Genomic DNA, 25,154 nt, shown 5'->3' with positions numbered 1-25,154 from the left:
AGGAGGCAGGCCTGCAGGGGCCACGCACGTGCGTGTTTCCGGCTCCGCTGCGGAAGGCGGACTACTAGAGTCGTTGGGCCCGGCGCGACCCGAAAGAGCCTAGAGAGCGCGGGACTAGAGTGCAGAGCTCGGGACGTGGATCGGAGCCGGCGCGATGGGCGGAGAGCAGGAGGAGGAGCGGTTCGACGGCATGTTGCTGGCCATGGCTCAGCAGCACGAGGGCGGCGTGCAGGAGGTAACGGTCCGCGCGGCGTCGGCCCATCCGGCGGCCCTGGCCAAGCTCCTTCCGCCCTTCTCTGCCTTCGAGGGCTGAGACCCACCCCTGGGCCTCGCGGGCTTCTGGGATGCCCCCACATTCTCACTGCGCCCAGCTTCCGGCCTGGCCACCCGCTGGCGGTCTCACCCGGTTCACATCAGTCCCGGGCCCCCGGCGCCCCTCAGTAGTAGCAATTATCGCGTCCCTGAGCTTAGGATCCCCCTTTGGTTTCACATATACCCCCAGCCCCGTTTCCACTTTGATGGCGTCTTCCGAGGAGCATCCCTTAGTAAGAACCGTGCCAAATATAGTGATTTGGATCCACCAAGGCTTGGGGCGAGCCGTCGAATGTGTGTGGTAGGGGCGCGGGGTGATGTTAGCACGTGGTCTTGTTAGGCCTTGAATGGGGGAATAGGAGAGGAGGCCTGTGTTCACGATTAGTTTCCACCACCTACCAACTTGGAACCTTTACATCCCTCCAAGCCTGAGTTTCCTTGTCTGTGAGACAGCTGCGAATGCCGGTTTCCCGAGAGTAGTGAAGTACCGTAAGTTCTCAGTAATAAGGCTTTTTCATTCAACAAGTATTTGTCGTGTGATTAATGTGTGTCCCACACTCAACGCGACTGGGGATACAAAAACCTGTCCTCACCCTGATAGAGCTTACAAAGAGCATTTCAAAGGGATAATTCGTGCACAGTGACAGACACGGTAACACATAGTGTATGAATAATAAGGGCCAACTGTTACAGATTCTGGAGTTGGTTTTTTTTGGAACAAACACAAAGTTAGAGGTAGAAAAGTCTGTCAGGATCAGAACTGTCATTCTCAGAGCCAGAAAAGTGGCAGGGATTTGCCTAGATCATGCAACGTGGTCCTCACCTAGACAGGTCAGTGTGCTTCCCAGAGTCCATGGCTCATTGTGTCTCACTGGAGGTAGGTTTCCATTGAACTTTCTATTGCTATGTAACCCAGGTGTCTGGTGACCAAGGACTTCTAAGCCCTTTGTGGTGGGGAGAGTGCTTCTAATTTGGAAGTGTGAAAAGCCTTCCTGTCTCCATTCCTCTAAACTGTTAACACAAAACTGGATTTAGGAGTGAGTTCATTTTTGAACAAACTGGAAAAGTGTCTAGAAGCAAGAATGGAAATCACTGATATATGTTCTAGCGTCAGATTTCATCAGATTTAGACCCACTCCTGGGCAAATAAAGGGCTTGTGTGTGCTGATTTTAGGTCACCGCTAGATTGTTTCATTCAGCAAGAATTTTACTGAGCATGTACCTTTAGCCATATCTGGTGCCCAGCATTGCAGGTGGCAGACAGACTAAGCCATGGTTCATGGTCCTATTTGTAAGGTGTTTACCCTCTGCCAGTGGGTCTCTTGCTCTGTGCCATATGTAGCTGAAGGCCTCAACTCCATGACCTCATGATCCTCACCAGGTCCCTAGAAATAGGTACTGCATCTTATTCCTGTTGTACAGAGTTAAGAAACTTCTGCAAAGTCAAAAGGTAATATATGTCTGTCAGATACTCAAACCCTTGGCTACACTTGTACTCCAGCCAGAGTTAATCCATCTTATCCTCCTTTGAAGTGCTTCATTTGCTCTCCTCTATCTTGCTTTGACCCAGTAACTTGGCCAGTGTCTTTTTTTTTTTTTTTTTTTAGATAGAGTCTCACTCTGTCACCCAGGCTGGAGTGCAGTGGCACGATCTTGGCTCACTGCAACCTCTGCTTCCCGGGTTCAAGTGATTCTCCTGCCTCAGCCTCCCAAGTAGCTGGGATTAACAGTTGCCCACCGCCGCACCCAGCTAATTTTTGTGTTTTTAGTAGAGACGGGGTTTCACCTGTTGGCCAACCTGGTCTTAAACTCCTGACCTCAAGTGATCCGCCCACCTGAGCCTCCTGAAGTGCTGGGATTACAGGTGTGAGCCGGTGTCTTGATGGGGTTTTTACTTTCTGGAGAGGAAAGCTGGGCCTGGGCTTTTCATGCCCTGGATGCGGAGGAGTGTTGCATACACTTAGGCTGCTTCAGGCATCACAAGGAAAATGAAACGCGCACACTCACACAGGATATGAGAAATCTGCTTCATGGTGGAAGTAACTAAGAGAACCTGCTGGGGAGATGTCTCCTCAGTTGGGAGGCTCAGAGGAAAAATAGTCAAGTCCCAAGTTGCCTCCTAGACAAAAGAAGTTGACTTGTGTGCACTTGAAGGGCTCCCAAATGGCAGCTCCACACCTTTAATCTTCTCCCCATCTTTCAGCTTGTGAACACCTTCTTCAGCTTCCTTCGACGCAAAACAGACTTTTTCATTGGAGGAGAAGAGGGGATGGCAGAGAAGGTAAGTGTTGGAAACTGCTGTCTTTTCGGCAGCTCTGTCTCTTCAGAAGAAAAACTCACCTGGTCTTCCTTTGGCATAATAGTAACTAACTTTCAGCGGAAGCGAAATGTCAAAGATGAGGAGTTGGGGAAGGGAAGGAAGCTGTCATTTCTTCTGTCTCCACTCCTTGCTCAGTGCTCTATCTACCTTATTTCCCATGATTTTTGCAGTTCTACAAGAGGGGCAGGTGTTAACTATCCCCATTGAGGAAACTGGCTCAAGAGAGTTTTGCACCTTATCCAAAGTCTTGAGCTGAGCTATGGGAGAACCAGGGTTGAAACCAGTCTGTTGAAAACCTGCCCTCTGTCCCAACACAGTGCCTCTCAGTTTCTTTTCCAATGAGGAGGTTTTATTTTTTATTTTTATTTTTTCTGAGATGGAGTCTTGCTCTGTCACCCAAGCTGGAGTGCAGTGGCGCAATCTCGGCCTACTGCAACTTCTGCCTCCTGGGTTCAAGCAATTCTCCTGCCTCAGCCTCCCAAGTAGGTGGGATTACAGGCGCCCGCCACTGTACCTGGCTAATTTTTGTATTTTAATAGAGATGAGGTTTCACTATATTGGCCAGGCTGGTCTGGAACTCCTGACTTCATGATCCACCCACGTTGGCCTCCCAATGTGCTGGGATTACAGGTATGAGCCACCGTGCCCGGCCAGGAGGTTTTATTTTTACTTTTATTTATTTTTTTTTATTTTTTTGAGATGGAGTCTCATTCTGTCACCCAGGCTGGAGTGCAGTGGCATAATCTCGGCTCACTGCAACCTCCGTGTCCTGGGTTTAAGTGATTCTTGGGCCTCAGCCTCCCGAGTAGCTGGCACTGCAGGCAGGCACCACCATGCCCGGCTAATTTTTGTATTTTTAGTAGAAATGAGGTTTCACCATGTTGGCGAGGCTGTTCTTGAACTCCTGACCTCAAGTAATCCACCCACCTTGGCCTCCTAAAGTGCTAGGAGTACAGGTGTGAGCCACTGCACCCGGCCTGAGAAGGTTTTAACTAATTACCTAGGAGATGAGACTGGGCAGATACTAGAAACTGATGCTTAGAAATAAATTTAGAAATACTCAGAGCCATGTCTTCCCAGATGCTCTGACTCAGAGTTTAAGGGTTCGTGTTTTGTAGTCTTGATTCTGAGACCTTGAACTCCTTTCTTATTCCTTAAGGTTGTAATTATACTTTTGAAAATTGTTATATCATGAGGATTCTACCTCACTTAGCTGTTCCTTTTTTTTTTTTTTTTGAGACAGAGTCACTCTGTCACCCAGGCTGCAGTGCAGTGGCATGATCTCGGCTCACCACAACCTTCGCCTCCCAAGTTCAAGCAATTCTGCTGCCTCAGCCTCTCGAGTAGCTGGGATGACAGGCATGCACCACCATGCCTGGATGATATTTGTATTTTTTAGTAGAGACGGGGTTTCACCATGTTGGCCAGGCTGGTCTCGAACTCCTGACCTCAGGTGATCCACCTGCCTTGGCCTCCCAAAGTGCTGAGATTACAGGCATGAGCCACCGTGCCCGGCCTTTTTTTTTCTTTCTTTCTTTTTTTTTTTTTTGAGATGGAGTCCCGCTCTTGTCACCCAGGCTGGAGTGCAATGGTGCAATCTTGGTTCTCTGCAATGTCCGCCTCTTGGGTTCAAGCAATTCTTGTGCCTCAGCCTCCTGAGTAGCTGGAATTACAGGCGTGAGCCACCACGCCCGGCACCATTATCTTTATAACAGACATAAATAAGAGACATAATAAGGAGACGTTCTTTGCAAACTGTTTCTGTGGCTTCAGGATTCTAATAAGTTGGTAAACTCTTTAATGTGTCTTGAAGGTTTGAGGCCACTCTGTCATAGACACATTACCTAACAGTAGGAGTCCCAGGTTCTTGGTCTAGCTATGTTACTTAGTCGAGTTCCCAGCAATGCTCTCGTTCTTTCCATCTTTCCATCTGTAAAATGGGAGAAAGTAGACCCCTTCTAGCTCAGATATTCTTTCTGTATTGTCACTAACACCTCTGGCTTTTCTGTGGGTCAGACTACCTGTATATACCTCATGCCGCAAACTTACCAAAAATACAAAAGCACTTTTAGTTTTTATAGCTTTTGGGGCTAATTATTTATTTTTTCTTTTCTTTTTTTTTGACACAGAGTTTCATGCTTGTTGTCCAGGCTGGAGTGCAATGGCATGATCTCGACCCACTGCAACCTCTGCCTCCCTAGTTTTAAGTGATTCTCCTGCCTCAGCCTCCCAAGTAGGTGGGATTACAGGCATGCACCACCATGCCTGGCTAATTTTGTATTTTTAGTAGAGACAGGTTTCACCTTGTTGGTTAGGCTGTTCTCAAACTCCCGACCTCAGGTGATCTGCCCGCCTCGGCCTCCCAAAGAGCTGGGATTACAGACATGAGCCACGACACTTAACACTTTGGATTGTGTTAGGTGCTGTATCAGACCCTTTGGGATTGCAGAGGTGAATACAGATTTGTTCTTTGTTTTCATGGATCTCACAGTGTAGCCAAAAACAAACAAACAAAAAAAACAAGCAGTGAAAAAGTAGTGGATGTTGCGGTAGAAGCCCTGGGAACATAAAACTAACCTAGGTTGGGGGCTCAGAGAAGACTTTGTGAGGAAGTGATGCTTCAGATATGAAGGATAAATAGTTGTAAGAAGGGAGAGAGATGAACCCTTGGGGTGTGTATGTGTGTGTGTGTTTGAGGCAGGGTCTTGCTCTGTTGTGTCCCAGCTGGGGCTCAGTGGTGTGAGCACAGTGGTGCAATCCAGCTGCCTTAGCCTCCCAAAGTGCTGGGACTACCTAATTTTTCTTTCTTTTTTTTCTTTTGAGACGGAGTCTTGCTCTATGACCTAGGCAGGAGGGCAGTGGAGCAATCTCAGCTCACTGCAACCCCTGCCTCCCGGGTTCAAGTGATTCTCCTGCCTCATCCTCCTGAGTAGCTGGGATTAGAGGCGCCTGCCACCACGCCTGGCTAATGTTCGTATTTTTAGTACAGCGGGGGTTTCACCATGTTGGTCAGGTTGGTTTTGAACTCCTGAGCTCGTGATCTGCCCACCTTGGCCCTCCAAAGTGCTGGGATTATAGACATGAGCCCCCGCGCCCGGCCTCTAATTTTGCTTAACTGTAAGAGGGAGTAATCCTTACCTCACAAGGAAGTTACAAGGATTTAAAAAAAGGCAAAAGACCACAATCCACTTCAGAATCCCTTGGGGCCACATGTGTTTTGGTATTTAAAATTATTTGGATTTCAGGAAGGCAATACAGTGCATATAATGTGCATTATAGATCATAATCCAATCCCAGGGCCAGGAGCTGCATCCTGTAACAAAACACATTAATATTTCTGTAGAGAATACCTGATAATGCAAACTTACAAAAAATTACAAAAGCACTCTTAGATTTTATAGCTTTTGGGACTAGGAATTGTAGACTTGAATACAGCCATAGTGATCTAATCAATATGGCATTGATAGAAGAAGAGAAAAATGGACCAGTGAAGCAGACTCTAGAGAATCCTGAAATAAAGTCTAGCATTTATGAGGATTTAATGTGTCTAATGTGGTAATTCAGTTCATTAGGCAAAGCATGATTCAATAAGTCATGCCGCTACGTGGATTTTTTTTTGGTTAGAAAACCAAAATTTACCATCTGTCATACTCTGTAAAAATACAGGTAAGAAAAATCCTGTAAGGAAAGCTAGGAATCTGTAGTCTTATGTGGGGGAGACTTTTCAAGATTAGAAAACTGGAAGCTATAAAACTGGATAGCTGTTTGCCTTTTCAAATGCTGAAAATTTGTAAATGGTAAAAGAGACATATTTAAGTCAATTGAAGAACACTAGATTATGAGAAAATATGCAGTGCAGAGGACGAATAACATTTAATGGTTAATTTCATATTTAGGAACTCATAAATAAAAATTAGCCAGGCCTTGTGGCACACGCCTCTAGTCCCAACTACTTGGGAGACTGAGGTAGGAGGATTGCTGGAGCCTGGGAGGTTGAGGCTGCAGTGAGCTGTGATTGTGCCACTATGCCACTATGCTCCAGGCTGGGTGACAGAGCAGGACTTTGTTTCCAAAACAAAACCCATAATGAGATACTACTCCACGTCTGTTAGGATGGCATCTGTTAAAAGAAAAAACAAAATAACAAGTGTTGACAAAGATAGGGAGAAACTGGAACCCTTGTATACTGTTGGTGGGAATGTCAAATGGTGCATCTGCTATGGAAAACGTTATGGCAGTTTCTCAAAAAATTAAAAAATAGAACTATCGTATGGTCCAGCAGTCATTCTTGTGGGTATATACCCAAAAGAATTGGAAGGAGGATTTATTTGCACACCCATGTTCACTCCTTATTCACAATACCCAAAAGGTGGAAGGAACCAAAGGCTCCATCAGCAGGTGAATGAATAAACAGAATGTGGTATAGACATATTCTGGGATGTTATTCTGCCTTAAAAGGGAAAGAAATCCTGTCCATTGCTACATGGATGTACCTTGGAGGACATCGTGTTACATGAAATAAGCTGGTCACAAAAGGACAAATACAGTTGATCCTTTGTATTGTGGGCTCTACATCCATGAGTTTAACCAACTACTGATGGAAAATATTTGGAAAAAAAATTTTCTTAAACGAGAGTACAATAATAAAAAATAATATAAGTTAAGCCCGACGTGGTGATGCACACCTGTAATCCCAGCTACTTGGGTGGCTGAGATGGGAGGATGGCTTGAGCCCGGGAATTTGAAATCAGCCTGGACAACATAGCAAGACCCCATCTAAAAAAACAAAAACAAAACACCACATTGAAAAAAAATACAATCTAATTATTTACATCCATAGCACTTACATTGTATTAGGTATTAGGTAATCTAGAGATGATTGAGAGTATATAGGAAGATGTGTCTAGGTTATATGCAAATAAAATGCCATTTTATATAAGGTACTTGAGCATCCTGAGAAATTAGTGCTGAGGAGTGGTCCTGGAATGAATCCCCGTGGGTACGGTGGGACTGCCCTATTACATTCCACTTACATATCATTGAAGGTGTATTTTTTGATAAGTAAATATTGTGTGACTAAAAGAAAAGTTACTGTTTTAAAACATAACTGTAGGGCCAGGTATGGTGGCTCACGCCTGTAATCCCAGCACTTTGGGAGGCTGAGGTGGGTGGATCACCTGAGGTCAGGAGTTCGAGACCAGCCTGGCCAACATGGTGAAACCTTGTCGGTACTAAAAATACAAAAATTTGCTGGGATTGGTGGTGGGTGCCTGTAATCCCAGCAACTTGGGAGACTGAGGCAGGAGAATCGCTTGAACTCAGGAGGCGGAGGTTGCAGTGAGCCGCAATTGCACCACTGCACTCCACCCTGGGCAATAAGAGTGAAACTCCGTCTCAAAAACAACAACAACAACAACAAAACATAACTGTAATGGTATTACTTCCTCCAAAAAGGCATACTAATTCTTTAAATATTACCAGAGATCCACATCCACTCAGGGTTCTGATTTCCCTCAGTGCTCTCTTACTGTTGTGTTGTGTTTTGAGACAGGGTCTCGCTCTGCTGCCCAGCCTGGATGGTGTCCAGTAGTGCGATCATGACTCACTGCAGCCACGACCACTAGGCTCAGGTGATCCTCTCACATAAGCCTCCTGAGTAACTGGGACTATAGGCATGCCCCAACATGCCCAGCTAATTTTTGTATTTTTTGTAGAGTGGGGGTTTCACCATCTTGCCCAAGCTGGTCTCGATCTTCTGATCTCAAGCAACCTACCCGCCTTGGCCTCCCAAAGTGCTGGGATTACAGGCATGAACCACTGCGCCCAGCTCTTTTGTTTTTTAAAAAATTATGGGCTGAGGTGGGGGGATCACTTGAGGCCAGGAGTTCAAGACCAGTCTGGTCCAACATAGACCATATCTGTACAAAAAATTGAAAATCATTGCATTCCAGTCTGGGAACAGAGCGAGACTTTGTCTCAGAAAAAAAAAGTGTGGTAAAAAGCACATCATAAAATTTAACCTCTTAACCTTTGTTTTGGTTTTTTTGTTTGTGTGCTTGTTTGTTTGAGATGGAGTCTCGCTCTGTTGCCTGGCCTGGAGTGCGGTGGCACCATCTCAGCTCACTGCAACCTCTGCCTCCCAGGTTCCAGCAGTTCTCCCACCTCAGCCTCCCGAGTAGCTGGGATTACAGGCGTGTGCCACCACGCCTGGCTAATTTTTGTACTTTTAGTAGAGATGGGATTTTACCATGTTGGCCAGGCTGATCTCGAACTCCTGACCTCAGGTCATCTGCCTGCCTTGGCCTCCCAAAGTGCTGGGATTACAGGCATGAGGCACTGCGCCCTGCCTGTTTTTGTTTTTGTTTTGAGATGGAGTCTCACTTTGTTGCCCAGGTTGGAGTGCAGTGGCACCATCTCAGGTCACTACAACCTCTGCCTCCCAGGTTCAAGAGATTTCTCCTGCCAGTCAGGCGCGGTGACTCACGCCTGTAATCCCAGCACTTTGGGAGGCCGAGGCGGGTGGATCACGAGGTCAGGAGATCGAGACCATCCTGGCCAACACTGTGAAACCCTGTCTCTACTAAAAATACAAAAATTAGCCAGGTGTGGTGGCACATGCCTGTAATCCCAGCTACTCGAGAGGCTAAGGCAGGAGAATTGCTTGAACCTGAGAGCTGGAGATTGCAGTGAGCCAAGATCGCCACTGCACTCCAGCCTGGCGACAGAACAAGACTCCGTCTCAAAAAAAAAAAAGATTTTTCCTGCCTCCGTCTCCCAAGTAGCTGGGACTACAGGTGCCCACCACCATGCCCGGCTAATTTTTGTATTTTTAGTAGAGACAGGGTTTCACTAATATTGGCCAGGCTGGTCTTGAACTCCTGACCTTGTGATCTGCCTGCCTCAGCCTCCCAAAATGTTGGGATTATAGGCGTGAGCCACCACGCTTGGCCCTTTTTTTTTTTTTTTTTCCCTCTGAGACAGAGTCTCACTCTGTCACCCACTGGAGTGCAGTGGCACGATCACAACTTACCTTGACCTCCCCAAGGCTCAGGTGATCCTCCCACTTTAGCCTCTTAAGTAGCTTGGACTCCAGTGCCATCATGCCCAGCTAAGTTTTCTTTTTTCTTTTTTTTTTGAGGCAGAGTCTCGCTCTGTCGCCCAGGCTGGAGTGCAGTGGCGGGTCTTGGCTCACTGCAAGCTCCGCCTCCCAGGTTTACGCCATTCTCCTGCCTCAGCCTCCCGAGTAGCTGGGACTACAGGCACCTGCCACCTCGCCCGGCTAGTTTTTTTGTATTTTTTAGTAGAGACGGGGTTTCACCGTGTTAGCCAGGATGGTCTCGATCTCCTGACCTCATGATCCGCCCGTCTCGGCCTCCCAAAGTGCTGGGATTACAGGCTTCAGCCACCGCGCCCGGCTTTTTTTTTCTTTTTAAGGTGACGTCTTGCTCTGTTGTCCAGGCTGGAGTATGAGTGGTGCGACCTCAGCTCATTGCAACTTCTGCCTCCCGAGTTCAAGCGATTCTCCTGTCTCAGCCTCCTGAGTAGCTAAGGTTACAGATGCACACCACCATGCCCAGCTAATTACTGTATTTTTAGTAGAGATGAGGTTTCACCAAGTCAGTCAGACTGGTCTTGAACTCCTTACCTCATGATCCTCCCGCCTCAACCTCCCAAAGTGCTGGGATTACAGGCGTGAGCCACTGAACCTACCCCCAGCTAATTTTTTATTTTTTTTGTAGAGATGAGGTTTTACCATGTTGCTGAGGCTGGTCTCTAACTCCTGGGCTCAAGTGATCCACCTGCCTCGGCCTCCCAAAGTGCTAGGATAACAGATGTGAGCCACTGTGCTGTGCTGGCCCATGTTAACCATTTTTTTTTTTTTTTTTTTTTTGAGACGGAGTCTCGCTCTGTCGCCCAGGCTGGAGTGCAGTGGCCGGATCTCAGCTCACTGCAAGCTCCGCCTCCCGGGTTCACGCCATTCTCCCGCCGCAGCCTCCCGAGTAGCTGGGACTACAGGCGTCCGCCACATCGCCCGGCTAGTTTTTTGTATTTTTTAGTAGAGACGGGGTTTCATCGTGTTAGCCAGGATGGTCTCGATCTCCTGACCTCGTGATCCACCCGTCTCGGCCTCCCAAAGTGCTGGGATTACAGGCTTGAGCCACCGCGTAAGTGTACAGTTCAGTAGTGTTAAGTGTACTTAGATTATGAAACATATTTGTAAAACCTCTTTGCATCTTGTGAAATTGAAACCCTGTACCCATTAAACAACTTCGTTTTGCTCCCTCCCCTACCTCCTGGTAACTGCTGTTCTATTTTCTGTCTAGGTTGACTACTTTAGATACTTCATATAAATGGAATCATACAATATGTATCTTTTTGTGGCTGGCTTATTTCATTTAATGTGATGTCCACAGATTTATCCACATTGTAGTATGTGACAGGATTTCCATCCCCTTTAAGGTTGAATAATATTCCATTATATGTATATATCACTTTTTTTTTTTTTTTTTTTTTGAGACAAGTCTTGCTCTGTTTCTTGCCCAGGCTGGAGTGCAGTGGCACGATCTCGGCTCACTGTAACCTCGGCCTCCCGAGTAGCTGGGACTACAGGCACACGCCACTACTCCCGGCTAATTTTTGTATTTTTATTAGAGTCGGAGTTTTACCATATTGGCCAGCTGGTCTCGAGCTCCTGACCTCGTGATCTGCCCAGCTCGGCCTCCCAAAGAGCTGGGATTACAGGCTTGAGCCACAGCGCCCAGCCACAATTTTTTTTTTTAATCTATTCTTCTCTTGATGGACTTTTGGGTTGCTTTCACTCCTTGGTTTTTGTTCATAGTGCTTCTGTGGACATAGGTGCACAAATCTTTGAGATTCTACTTTAAATTCTTGTAGGTATTACTCAGCAGTGTAATCTATTGAATAATACGGTAGTTTTTGTTTTGTTTTTGTTTTTGTTTTGTTTTGTTTTTGAGACAGAGTATCACTCTTGTTGCCTAGGCTGGAGTGCAATGATGCAGTCTCGGCTCACTGCAACCTCCGCCTCCTGGGTTCAAGCGATTCTCCTGCCTCAGCTTCCTGAGTAGCTGGGATTACAGGCGTGTGCCACCACAACTGGCTAATTTTTGTATTTCTAGTAGAGACAGGGTTTCACCATGTTGGCCAGGTTGGTCTCGAACTCCTGACCTCAAGTGATTCACCCGCCTCGGCCTCCCAGAGTGCTGGGATTACAGGTGTGAGCCACTGTACCCAGCCAGTTTTTAGTTTTTTGAGGAAATGCCATGATCTTTTACATAGCAGATGCACCATTTGACACTACCACTAATAGTACATGAGGGTTCTGTATTAGTCCGTTCTCATGCTGCTATACCCTAGACTGGGTAATTTATAAAGAAAAGAGGTTTACTACCGAGCACGGTGGCTCACGCCTGTAATCCCAGCACTTTAGGTGGCCAGGGTGGGCAGATCAGAAGGTCAGGACATCAAGAACATCCTGACCAACACGGTGAAACCCCAGCTCTACTAAAAATACAAAAAGTAGCTGGGTGTGGTGGCGTGCGCCTGTAGTCCCAGCTACTTAGGAGGCTGAGGCAAGAGAATCGCTTAAACCCAGGAGGCAGAGGTTGCAGTGAGTTGAGATCATGCCACGGCACTCCAGCCTGTCGAGAGAGCGAGACTGTCTCAAAAAAGAAAAAAAAAGAAAAGAGGTTTAATTGACTCACAGTTCTGCATGACTGGGGAGGCTTCAGGAAACTTAAAATCATAGAGGAAGGCATTTCTTCACAGAGTGGCAGGAGAATCAGTGCCAGCAGAGGAAATGCCAGAGGCTAATAAAACCATCAGATCTTGTGAGAACTCACTCGTATCATGAGAACAGCATGGGCGGCCGGGCGCGGTGGCTCAAGCCTGTAATCCCAGCACTTTGGGAGGCTGAGATGGGCGGATCACAAGGTCAGGAGATCGAGACCATCCTGGCTAACACGGTGAAACCCCGTCTCTACTAAAAATACAAAAAATTAGCCGGGCGAGGTGGCGGGCGCCTGTAGTCCCAGCTACTCGGGAGGCTGAGGCAAGAGAATGGCGTAAACCCGGGAGGTGGAGCTTGCAGTGAGCTGACATTCGGCCACTGCACTCCAGCCCGGGTGACAGAGCAAGACTCCGTCTCAAAAAAAAAAAAAAAAAAAAAAAGAGAACAGCATGGGGGAACCACCCCCATGATTCAATTACCTCCACCTGGTACTGCCTTTGACATGTGGGAATTACAATTCAAGGTGAGATTTGGGTGGGGAAACAGAGCCAGACTGTATCATTCTGCCCCTGGCCCCTCCCAAATCTCATGTCCTCACATTGCAAAACAATCATGCCCTTCCAACAGCCCCACAAAGTCTGAATTCATTTCTGCATTAACCCACAAGTCCAAGTCCAAAGCTCATCTCTGACAAGGTATTAGTTCACTGTCATGCTGCTGTGAAGAAATACCTGAGACTGGGTAATTTAAAGGACAGAGGTTTTTTTTTTTTTTTTTTATGTATTTATTTTTTTTTTGAGATAGAGTCTTGCTCTGTCACTAGGCTGGAGTGCAGTGGTGTGATCTCAGCTCACTGCAACTTCCGCCTCCTGGGTTCAAGCGATTCTCCTGCCTCAGCCTCCCGAGTAGCTGGAATTACAGGTGCCCACCACCACGCCTGGCTAATTTTTGGATTTTTAGTAGAGACAGGGTTTCACAGGGTTTCACCATGTTGGCCAAGCTGGTCTTGAACTCCTGACCTCAGTGATCTGCCCCCCTCGGCCTCCCAAAGTGTTAGGATTACAGGCGTGAGGCACCGCACCTGGCCAGGAAAGAGGTTTGATTGACTCATAGCGCTACATGGCTGAGGAAGCCTTAGGAAACTTACAGTGAGGTTGGAAGAGGATGGGGAAGCAGGCACCACCTTCACAAGGTGGCAGGAAGGAGAAGTGCCAGGCAAAGGGGGAAAAGCCCCTTATAAAATCATCAGATCTCATGATAACTCACTATCAAGAAAGCAGCATGGAGATACCCATTTCTCTTTAAGACATTTGTCTTTTTTTAATTGGGTTATTTGATTACGATTGTTTGATTCCCAGTTCAAACAAGGTTCACACATTACACTGGGTGATAGAAACCTGTAGATTAAGAGACCTCAAAGACAAAAAATTAAAGATCAGGCACAGTGGCTCAGCCCTATAATCACAGCACTTTGGGAGGCTGAGGTAGTAGGATCGCTTGAGCCCAGGAGTTGAAGACCAGCCTGGGTAATATAGTGAGACTCCATCTCTACAAAAAAAAATTTTTTTTTTTCTGACTTGGAGTCTCACTCTGGTGATGAGGCGGGAGTGCAGTGGCATGATCTTGGCTCACTGCAACCTCCGCCTCCTGAGTTCAAGCAGTTAAGTTCTGCCTCAGCCTTTCAAGTAGCTGAGATTACAGGCACCCACCACCAGGCCCGGCTAATTTTTGTTTTTCTGGTTTTTTTTTTTTTTTTGAGAGGGAGTTTTGCTATTGTTGCCCAGGCTGGAGTGCAGTGGCCTGATCTCAGCTCACCACAACCTCTGCCTCCCGGGTTCAAGCGATTGTCCTGCCTCAGCCTCCCAAGTAGCTGGGATTACAGGCATGCGCCACCACGCCTGGCTAATTTTTGTGGAGACAGGGTTTCTCCATGTTGGTCAGGCTGGTCTCGAACTCCCGACCTCAGGTGATCCGCCCGCCTCGGCGTCCCAAAGTGCTGGGATCACAAGCGTGAGCCATTGAGCCTGGCCTAATTTTTGTATTTTTAGTAGAGACAGGATTTCGCCATGTTGGCCAGGCTGGTCTCAAACTCCAGTGGTCTAACTCTTGACCTCAGGTGATCCACCCTGCCTGGCCTACAAAAGAAAATGTAAAGATTTAAAAAATAAAACACAAGAGATCTCTTTTTTTTCTTGCAGTTTGTTTTTTGAAGAAACAGTTATTTGTCCTGGCAAAGTTTACCAAAATCTGGATTTTGCATATTGCATCCTAAGAATGGTTTTTACTCACAGCAGTTCTGACACCAAATGTGTGGGTTTTTCCACCACTCAACAAACCAATTCTCCAGTTCTCTGGACACCAACTGGGTGTCCTACAATTCAATTGAATTCTGACCCCAACTACCCAGAATTACTGCAGCTTCCACAGGTTAAGGACTCAGTCCCATAAGACGGCGGCCACTTGACACACCAGTCATAAGTTCCAAGTTGCCTTGTGTACTTCTGACCAACCAGCTGTAAACTGGGGTTTGCCATGACCACCTTTTCAGGTTTAATAATTTGCTAGAATGATTCAGAACTCAGGAAAGTGCTTTATTTACTGTTACTGGTTTATTATAAAAGACATAACTCAGGAACAGCCAAATAGCTGTGTAGGGCTAGGTATTGGGGTGGGGCATGGAGCCTCCATACCCTCTCTGGGTATGCCACCCTCCCAACACCTTGATGTGTTCAGCAACCTAGAAACTCCAAACCCCATCGTTTAGGGGGTTTTTTGTTTTGAGACAGGTTCTCGCTGTCACACAAGTTGTAGTGCAGTGGCGCAATCTCGGCTCACTATAACCTTTGGTTCACAGCAACCTCCGGCTCCTAGGCTTAAGCAGTCCCCCCATCTTAGCCTCTCGAGTAGCTGGGACTGCAGGCATGTGCCACCATGCCCAGCTAATATTTTCGTATTTTTGGTATAGACGGGGTCTCACCATGTTGCCCAGGCTGGTCTTAAACTCCTGAGCTCAAGCGATCTGCCCGCCTCGACCTTTCCAAAGTGCTGAGATTACTGGTATGAGCCACTGTGCCCGGTAAACTTCAATTTATTTGTACAGTTGTAGTTCCCCAGTGCATTAGCATTTATTTATTTATTTTTTATTTATATTTATTTAATTTTTTTGACACAGAGTCTTGCTCTGTCTCCCAGGCTGGAGTGCAGTGGTGTGATCATGGCTCATTGGAGCCTTGACCTCCCGGGCTTAAGCAATTCCCCTACCTCAGTCTCCCGAGTAGCTGGAACTACAGGCACGTACCACTACACTCAGCTAATTTTTGTATTTTTTATAGAGACAGGGTCTTCCTATGTTGCCCAGGCTGGTTTCCAACTCCTGGGCTCAAGTGATCTGTCTGCCTCTCCTTCCCAAAGTGCTGGGATTACAGATGGGAGCCCCCGTGCCTGACCTGGATTAGCATTTTAATAACAACTCTTTCATAAAATTCTTCTACCTTCTGAAAAGTATTTGAGAGGGCTGGCATTGTGGCACATGCCTGTACTGTCCTGGGCCTCTTCTTGGGGAGAGCGACAGGCTTGGCTTTAGAGCAGGCCCAGCCCTCCCCACCCTGGTTGGCTATGGTTCCCAAATATGTGTCCAGTGACTGAAGCTTGAGTCTGTGACAGCCTCTGGGTAGGCTTCCACACCCCTGGGGTTATCTGTCTGAGGTTGGGCCTACGTCAAGTTGATGGGAGGAGGGGTCAGAGGCTGCTGTGATTGGCCTTGACTCTGCCTGGTGGTTTAGCTCTGCCCTTGCTTAACCTCTAGGAGCTAGGAAGGAACAGTACAAATGGGATGTGACATGATTCAGTGGAGCTGGGAGAGGGGAGGGCCCTGTTCCCACCTCCCTTTGGCCACTGGTTGGCAAATGGCTTTAGTTCAAGGTCTCTCTGACTAGGGACTTGGGACCAAGGCCCTGTGGTGGAACAGCCTCTGCTGGCATAATTATGACCTATGGTTTCCATTAACAGCAGACTGGCCTCCCCTACCAGTTTAATTCGTGGTTTAGGAGGTATATTTGGTGTTCTTTAACCTTGTAGAGTGTGGAGCTACTGTGGTGTGGCATGGGGCGGGGGGTTTGGGCATAGCAGGAGAAATTGGCATCAAATGGATGAGAATCCACAGGGCATTTAGCAGAACCCCAGGTCTGGGGCCCCGTGGGTGACTTCTGTGACCTTGAGCCCCTGCAGAGCTTTCCCTGCAGTTCTGTCTTAGAGATGCTTGAAAGAGGGTTTATTGACCACTGATCACATGGCAAGGCCTCTAGAGGTGTGTGCGTGTGTGTGCACATGCACACTGCGTATGGGTTGGCATTGAGTTGAGTGTCCTAAGGGTATGTTCCTGGGCCAGAGGTGAAACTTTGACACTTGACTGGTCATGGAGGATGAATTGGTTTGCCAGGTGACCTGAGAGTGGGGACGAGACATTCCAGGCAAAGAACAACATATGCCAAGACTGCTTTTATTTATTTATTTATTTTGAGACAGGGTCTCACTCTGTTGCCCAGGATGGTGGCGCGACCTCTGCTCACTACAACCTCTGCCTCCTGGGTTCAAGTGATTCTTCCACCTCAGCCTCCCAGGTAGCTGGGACTACAGGCATGTGCCACCACACCTGGCTCATTTTTGTATTTTTAGTAGAGACAGGGTTTCATCATGTTGACCAGGGTGGTCAAGAACTCCTGACCTCAGGTGATCCGCCCGCCTCGGCCTCCCAAAGTGCTGGTATTATGGGCATGAGCCACAACACTTGGCCAAGACTGCTTTTAGAAATAATAACATAGACTGGGCATAATGACTCACACTTGTAATTCCAGCACTTTGGGAAGAAGAGGCAGGTGAATCACTTGAGCCCAGGAGTTTGGACTAGCGTGGTCAACATGGCGAAACCTTGTCTCTACAAAAAATAAAAACATTATCCAGGGATGGTGGCATATACCTATAGTCCCAGCCACTGGGGAGGCTGAAGTGGGAGGATCACCTTAGCCCAGGGAGGTTGATTACATTCCAGCCTGGGTGAGTGAGACCCTGCCTCAGAAATAATAACAACAAGATAGAGGCACAGAGACATGACCTTAGGGTCACGCAAGTAAGAGTAGACCAGGAACTCAAATCTAGGTGCGACTTTGAAGTATGCATGGAACTTGGCCAGGAGGGCTTGTTAAAAATACGGATTGCCTGGCCATACCCCAGAATTTCTGATCCAGTAGATCTGGAGTGGGGCTTAGGATTTAGCGTTTCTAACAGGTTGTAGGTGATGCTGATGCTGCAGGTCAGGGGAACCCTGTGATGTGGACCTCACTAGGCTCTTGATTTGTGCTGTCATACTCAATCCTCATGACGGATAAGGAAACTGAGGCTTAGAAAGAGTCAAAGTTGTTCACTCGTCTAAGGCCAGGAGCCAAATAATGACAGGTGGCAATAGTATGGGTGGAGGGTCGCCCTTGGGTAGCAGGGAAGCTGGCTGGCACATCGTGGGGTGGAAACTTGGGAAGGTGTAGTGGAGAAAAAGGATTTGAAGTTAACAGCTTGCTGGCTGGAGAGAGGGTGAACAGGCTCTTCCTTGCTTTGACTGGGCATGGTGGCTCACACCTACAATCCCAACACTTTGGGAGGCTGAGGCAGGCGGATCACTGGAGGTGAGGAGTTTGAGACTAGGCTGACCAACATGGAGAAACCCCATCTCTACTAAAAATACAAAATTAGCCAGGCGTGGTGGCACATGCCTGTAATCCCAGCTACTCGGGAGGCTAAGGCAGGAGAATCACTTGAACCCAGGAGGCGGAGGTTGCAGTGAGCTGAGATCGCGCCATTGCACTCCAGCCTGAGCAACAAGAGCGAGACTTCATCTCAAAAAAAGAAAAAGAAAAGAAAGCTCACTGGCTTTCTGCTAACATGGCCTTTCTGGGTGTGGTGTCAAGTCTTGCATAGCTGGACTGTGGTCTTGGAGACAGGATGCACTAAGAGTAAGAGTGATTAGTCAGAAGAGCCGGTCATTGTGGGCCTGAGAATTCAAGAAAGGCTTGTGAGGGACTGAGGCTTGAGTTTTGCTTTTAACAGCGTCACTTTTTTTGTTTTGTTTTTTTGAGACAGGGTCTCACTTTGTCGCCCAGGCTGGAGTACAGTGGCCTGATCTCAGCTCACTGCAACCTCCACCTCCCTGGTTCAAGCAATTCCCCTGCCTCAGCCTCATGAGTAGCTGGGATTACAGGCGCACGCCACCACGCCTGGCTAATTTTTTGTATTAGTAGAGATGGGGTTTCACCATGTTGGCCAGACTAGTCTCCAATTCCTTTATTTATCTATTTATTTTGAGATGGAGTCTTGCTCTGTCACCAGGCTGGAGTGCAGTGGCACGATCTCGGCTCACTGCAACCTCTGCCTCCCAGGTTCAAGCGATTTTCCTGTCTCAGCCTCTCGAATAGCTGGAACTACAGGCACACGCCACCATGCCCAGCTTTTTTTTTTTTTTTTTTTTTTTTTTTTGTATTTTTGGTAGAGACGGGTTTCACTATGAAGGCCAGGATGGTCTTGACCTCACGTGATCTGCCCTCCTCGGCCTCCCAAAGTGCTGGGATTACAGGCATTAGCCACCGCGCCCGGCCAAGCGTCACTTTTTAAAACAGCCAGTTTATTGAGACAGGTGCTTTGCAGGTATTCTCATTACAACCCTATAAGACAGATGTATTTTCATTTTGCAGATGAGGAAACTGAGGTTCTGGGTGCAGTGCTTTGCCCTTGCACCCAGCAGGTAGAGAGCAGGGCTGGACTCCAGGCTATGGGACACTGTCCCCTGCTGTGATGCCTCATGGCTTTTCTTCCCTCTCCAGCTTATCACCCAGACTTTCAGCCACCACAATCAGCTGGCACAGAAGACCCGGCGGGAGAAGAGAGCCCGGCAGGAGGCCGAGCGGCGGGAGAAGGCAGAGCGGGCGGCCAGGCTGGCCAAGGAAGCCAAGTCAGAGACCTCAGGGCCCCAGATCAAGGAGCTAACTGATGAAGAGGCAGAGAGGCTGCAGCTAGAGATTGACCAGGTGAAGAGTGGGCTTCCCTTCTCTACCCCTCAGATCCCCACTGGCACTGAGCAGGGGGTCCTGTTGCCAACTGCTGTGCTCTTTGCTCCAGAAAAAGGATGCAGAGAATCATGAGGCCCAGCTCAAGAACGGCAGCCTTGACTCCCCAGGGAAGCAGGTGAGATGGACTGCAGGGACTTGGGATGAGCCAGGAGGTTGGAACTTACAGGAACTCTGCTGCCTACTACTTTCTCTGAAATACCCTTCCTTATCCTAACCCCTCCCCTCCCGGCTTTGGGAATCTTCCCCATACTTTAAGATCACACTCAGAGACATTGAACCAAAGGATCCAGGTTAAAAAAAAAAAAAATTCACTGGGCGTGGTGGCTCACGCCTGTAATCCCAGCACTTTGGGAGGCCAAGGCGGGTAGATCACGAGGTCTGGAGTTGAAGACCAACTTGGCCAAGATGGTGAAACCCTGTCTTTACTAAAAATACAAAAATTAGCCAGGCGTGGTGGCGGGCACCTGTAATCCCAGCTACTCGGGAGGCTGAGTCAGAGAATTGCTTGAACCCAGGAGGCGGAGGTTGCCATGAGCCGAGATCGCGCCACTGCACTCCACCCTGGGCAACAGAGCAAGACTCTGTCTCAAAAAAAAAAAAAACCGACTGGCCTTAACCCATTTATGGCAGGAAAACCCAAGAGCCAGAAAGGGCAGTGCCTATTACAGGTCCCATCTGAGGTTGGCTGGGTTCTGTGGGCCCAGCCATATCCTTTGTCACATGGTATAGTAGTCTGAGCTCCTCTCAGCCTGAGATCAGAACCACGTTTTACCTGGTTCCCAGTGGACCAAGGCTTGGGGTCTGCCCCTCTGTGGAGTGGGCAGGTACCAAGTCTCTTTTCTTTTGTGACTGTATGCCCAGTGCTAGCCCTGGGCTTGGCCCAGTGAGGGTTCAATGTGTGTCTTGTTTGTCAAGTAAGTAGCTGAGTGTCCCTGATTATAAGCAGGAGACTGAGGAAGATGAGGAGGAGGAAGATGAGAAGGACAAAGGAAAACTGAAGCCCAACCTAGGCAACGGGGCAGACCTGCCCAATTACCGCTGGAGCCAGACCCTGTCGGAGCTGGACGTGAGTGGCAGGGACCAGAGGTGAAGCTTAGGGAGCCAGCCTGGGGTACCAGCAGCACTTAGTGGCTTCTTCTGACTGCCTCTGCCCTATGCAGCTAGCGGTCCCTTTCCGTGTGAACTTCCGGCTGAAAGGGAAGGATGTGGTGGTGGACATCCAGCGGCGGCACCTCCGGGTGGGGCTCAAGGGGCAGCCAGCGATCATCGATGGGGAGCTTTACAACGAAGTGAAGGTGGAGGAGAGCTCGTGGCTCATTGAGGATGGCAAGGTGGTGACTGTGCATCTGGAGAAGGTATGTGAGGCCCAGCCCTTCTAGCCTGGGGTGTTGATGGAAGAAGAAAGGAGGATGTGTGCTTATTTTACTCAGGAGCCATGCTGGGGGCATTGTGGAATTATCTTAATCCCCATGACAACACTCTTTAAAGTAGATCTGTCCCTATTTTATTTTCTTAAAGGCAAGGTTTCACTCTGTTGCCCAGGCTAGAGTTCAGTAACACCTTCTTAGCTCACTGCAGCCTTGAACTCTTGGGCCCAAGCAATTCTTTCACTTCATTCTCCTGAGTAGCCAAGACTACAGGTGCACACCACCACGCTTGACTAATTTTTGTTATTAATTTTTGTAAAGACATGGAGGTCTCACTATATTTCCCAGGCTGGTCTTGAACTCCTGGTCTCAAGCGATCTTCACACCTTGGCCTCCCAAAGTGCTGAGATTACAGGCTTGAGTCAGGAAAAGAGGTCACTGATTTACCCAAGCTCCTGCCTCTGGGAAGGGGTGGAGTCAGAATTGAAAGTCTTAGGTTCTGGCCGGGTGTGGTGGCTCAAACCTGTAATCCCAGCACTTTGGGAGGCCGAGACGGGCGGATCACGAGGTCAGGAGATCGAGACCAGCCTGGCTAACACGGTGAAACACCGTCTCTACTAAAAAAAAAAAAAAATACAAAAACTAGCCGGGCGAGGTGGCGGGCACCTGTAGTCCCAGCTACTCAGGAGGCTGAGGCAGGAGAATGGCGTAAACCCAGGAGGCGGAGCTTGCAGTGAGCTGAGATTGCGCCACTGCACTCCAGCCTGGGCAACAGAGCAAGACTCCGTCTCAAAAAAAAAAAAAGAAAGTCTTAGGTTCTAAAGCCACTTCTTTTTCACTAGGTCTGTACATGGATTCAATTCATCAAATACTTGAACACCTACTCTGTGCGTGGTACTGTTCTTGTTCTAAGTGCTGGAGAGAGAACAGTGAACAAAACATAGGAAAATCTGTGCCCTCAGGAAGCCTACATGCTCAACCTCACTGCCTTTACAGAGAGGTGGGACACAGACACCAGTAAATAAAGGTGGTCTCTGAAAAGGGCCAAAGGTCTGAGGAGAACTTCTCAGGGCACATAAGACCCTGTCCCAGCCTGCCCGACTGGCACTGGCTGCCCTGACTCACCCCTCCATGCCTCTGTACTTGCTTTGTGGCCCAGCTGGAGTGCAGTGGCGCAATCTCGGCTCACTGCAAACTCCGCCTCCCGGGTTCACGCCATTCTCCTCCCTCAGCCTCCAGAGTAGCTGGGACTACAGGTGCCCGCCACCTCGCCCGGCTAGTTTTTTGTATTTTTTTTTTTTTTTTTTTTTTTTTGAGACGGAGTCTCGCTCTGTCGCCCAGGCTGGAGTGCAGTGGCCGGATCTCAACTCACTGCAAGCTCCACCTCCCGGGTTCACGCCGTTCTCCTGCCTCAGCCTCCCGAGTAGCTGGGACTACAGGTGCCCGCCACCTCGCCCGGCTAGTTTTTTGTATTTTTTAGTAGAGACGGAGTTTCACTGTGTTAGCCAGGATGGTCTCGATCTCCTGACCTCGTGATCCGCCCGTCTCGGCTTCCCAAAGTGCTGGGATTACAGGCTTGAGCCACCGCGCCCGGCCAGTTTTTTGTATTTTTTTAGTAGAGACGGAGTTTCACCAGGTTAGCCAGGATGGTCTCGATCTCCTGACTTCATGATCCACCCATAGAGACGGGGTTTCACCGTGTTAGCCAAGATGATCTCGATCTCCTGACCTCGTGATTCGCCTGCCTTGGCCTCCCAGAATGCTGGGATTACAGGCATGAGCCACCACTCCCTGCCCATTCCCTGCCTTTTAAATTTATTATTTTTTGAGACAGGATCTTGTACTCACCCAGGCTGGAATGCAGTGGTGCAATCACGGCTTACTGCAGCCTTGACCTCCCGGGCTCAAACGACCCTCCCACCTCAGCTTCCTGAGTAACTATGAGCGCCACCCTTCCTGGCTAATTTTTAAATGTTTTTTGTAGAGACAGGGTCTCATGTTGCTCAGGCTGGTCTGAAACTCCTGGGCTCAAGGGATCTTCTTGCCTTGGCTTCCCAAAGTATTGGGATTAGAGGTAGGAGCTACCACGCCTGGCACTTCCCTGCTTAAAAACTTTTTCAGGCTGGGCGTGGGGCTCATGCCTATAATCCCAGTGCTTTGGGAGGCTGAGGTGGGCAGATCATGGGGTCAGGAGTTCGAGACCAACCTGGCCAACATGGCAAACCCCATTTCTACTAAAAATACAAAAAAATTAGCTGGGCATGGGGGTAGGCGCCTGTAATCCCAGCTACTTGGGAGGCTAAGGCAGGAGAATCGCTTGAACCTAGGAGGCGGAGGTTGCAGTGAGCTGAGACTGCACCACTGCACGCGGTGGCTCACACCTGTAATCCCAACACTTTTGGAGACTGAAGCAGGCGGATCACCTGAGGTCAGGAGTTTGAGACCAGCCTGGCCCAATATGGTAAAGCCCTGTCTCTACTAAAAATACAAAAATCCGCCTGGTGTGGTGGGTGGTGCATGTCTATAATCCCAGCTACTCGGGAGGCTGAAGCCAGAGAATTGCTTGAACCTGGGAGGCAGAGGTTGCAGTGAGCCGAGATGGTGCCACAGCACTCCAACCTGGACAAGAAGAGCAAGACTCCATCTCAAAAAAAAAAAGAAAATTTTCTTCCATTTTAAATTTGGAATACTGCTTTGTGTCTTAGGGCTCAGCCCAAGTGTCACTTTCAAACTTCTCTCCCTCCACCCTGGATGAATATCTCCCTTACGGCTTTCTTCTTTCCGTTATCACACTGATTTGTAACTGTTTGCCTCTTTGTCTCCCCTAGCTGCAGGAAGGGCAGAGTCTTGTACCTCTGGACCCAGTATAGGCCTGCAGGGGTCTCAGGTGCAGGATGTGGATGGGAGAGAGTTTGGTTGTGAAAGGGTTAAGGGGTGATTCCTGGTGCACAGAGCAGGCCACCTCCCACCCCCTGGTGGTTCTCTTCACAGATCAATAAGATGGAGTGGTGGAGCCGCTTGGTGTCCAGTGACCCTGAGATCAACACCAAGAAGATTAACCCTGAGAATTCCAAGGTGAGCCCTGGCTGGTTGGGAGAGCTTCGGCAGGAGGGTGAGGGGCCTAGGTGTTTCCAGAGCTTCACCAATTCCCGTCACTGCCTGCCCTCAGCTGTCAGACCTGGACAGTGAGACTCGCAGCATGGTGGAAAAGATGATGTATGACCAGAGACAGAAGTCCATGGGGCTGCCAACCTCAGACGAACAGAAGAAACAGGAGATTCTGAAGAAGTGAGCAAGAGGGGTTGGGGGAGGGTGGGTGCCTGGGGGCTTAGATTTCAGTGACAGCAGTGAGTGGATCACTGAGCTGCCTCAGGAGCTGCCCTGCCCCCTTTCCAGCCATGCTTATGGCTTTATGGCTTTGGCTTGCCTACTCTTGTCACTTGCTGAGGTCATCTTGAGGGCAAGGCCGGCTCATGGCTCATGATAGGAGGGAAGGGGTAACAGGCGGGTCATTGCCACCTACAGGAAAACAGTGCCAGTGTTGGCGCCTCAGCTTCCAACCTCGGGGCTCAAATGGGTCTCAGATACCCTGGGCACTGCTCTTGCCCAGCCTGGCTTGGTGTTGCTGAGGTCTAAAGAGATTAGACTTGATACGGGGGTGCTGGGAGAAGGGACAGCTTTAGAAGAGAAGGATGAGTTGTTTCATCTTCTTGCTTCCCTTTCTCCAGGTTCATGGATCAGCATCCGGAGATGGATTTTTCCAAGGCTAAATTCAACTAGCCCCTGTTTTTTCCTCCCTGAACTCTTGGGGCTGAGCTGCAACTACCCAACTTACTTTCCCACTCTTCTCTGGGACTTGTGGGCCTCGGGGCTTGGGGCAGGCATGGGAATGTTCCAGGCACACAGGTCCCAGGGCATCAGGAGAAAGGCTGGGGCTTGGGGCCTTGTCCTCCCCAGTTGGCCTACTGTTACACATTAAAACAATTTGCCCAGCTCCTTCTGTGTCCTCTCTTGCCTCTGGCCTTTCTCTGGGGCACAGGCCTCTTACGGCTGCTGCTAGGAACAGGGAGTTTGGCATCTAGCCCAGATTCTGCCATGTGACCTAGGGCAAATCCTTGCCCTCTCTGGGCCTCAGTTTCTCATTACTTAAAGTGAAGATTAAAACAGGGCTTGGCCGGGTGTGGTGGTTCACACCTGTAATCCCAGCACTTTGGGAGGCTGAGGGGGGCGGATCAACTCATCAGGAGTTTGAGACCAGCTTGACCAACATGGAGAAACCCAGTCTCTACTAAAAA

At 48.7% G+C, this 25,154-nt stretch overlaps 1 protein-coding gene across 2 annotated transcripts; it reads left to right on the top strand.

The window, feature by feature from the left end:
- NUDC (nuclear distribution C, dynein complex regulator) lies at positions 1–24,855 on the top strand. 2 transcript variants are annotated; one of them, XM_007979858.3, is made up of 9 exons: positions 1–235; positions 2,516–2,593; positions 19,247–19,450; positions 19,542–19,607; positions 20,439–20,558; positions 20,653–20,847; positions 23,851–23,934; positions 24,029–24,147; positions 24,588–24,855. In XM_007979858.3, exons 1-9 carry the CDS (start codon positions 155–157, stop codon positions 24,637–24,639), a joined length of 999 nt encoding a protein of 332 aa, XP_007978049.1. In that variant the 5' UTR covers positions 1–154; the 3' UTR covers positions 24,640–24,855. The 2 variants fall into 2 exon arrangements, with proteins under 2 accessions (XP_007978049.1, XP_007978048.1); XM_007979857.3 differs by having other exon boundaries at positions 8–235; positions 20,436–20,558.
- The last annotated feature ends 299 nt before the right edge of the window (positions 24,856–25,154 follow it).

The sequence above is a fragment of the Chlorocebus sabaeus genome, chromosome 20 (genome assembly GCF_047675955.1).
Source record: "Chlorocebus sabaeus isolate Y175 chromosome 20, mChlSab1.0.hap1, whole genome shotgun sequence".
NCBI lineage: Eukaryota > Metazoa > Chordata > Mammalia > Primates > Cercopithecidae > Chlorocebus > Chlorocebus sabaeus.
This window is presented reverse-complemented; position numbering and strand designations above follow the sequence as displayed.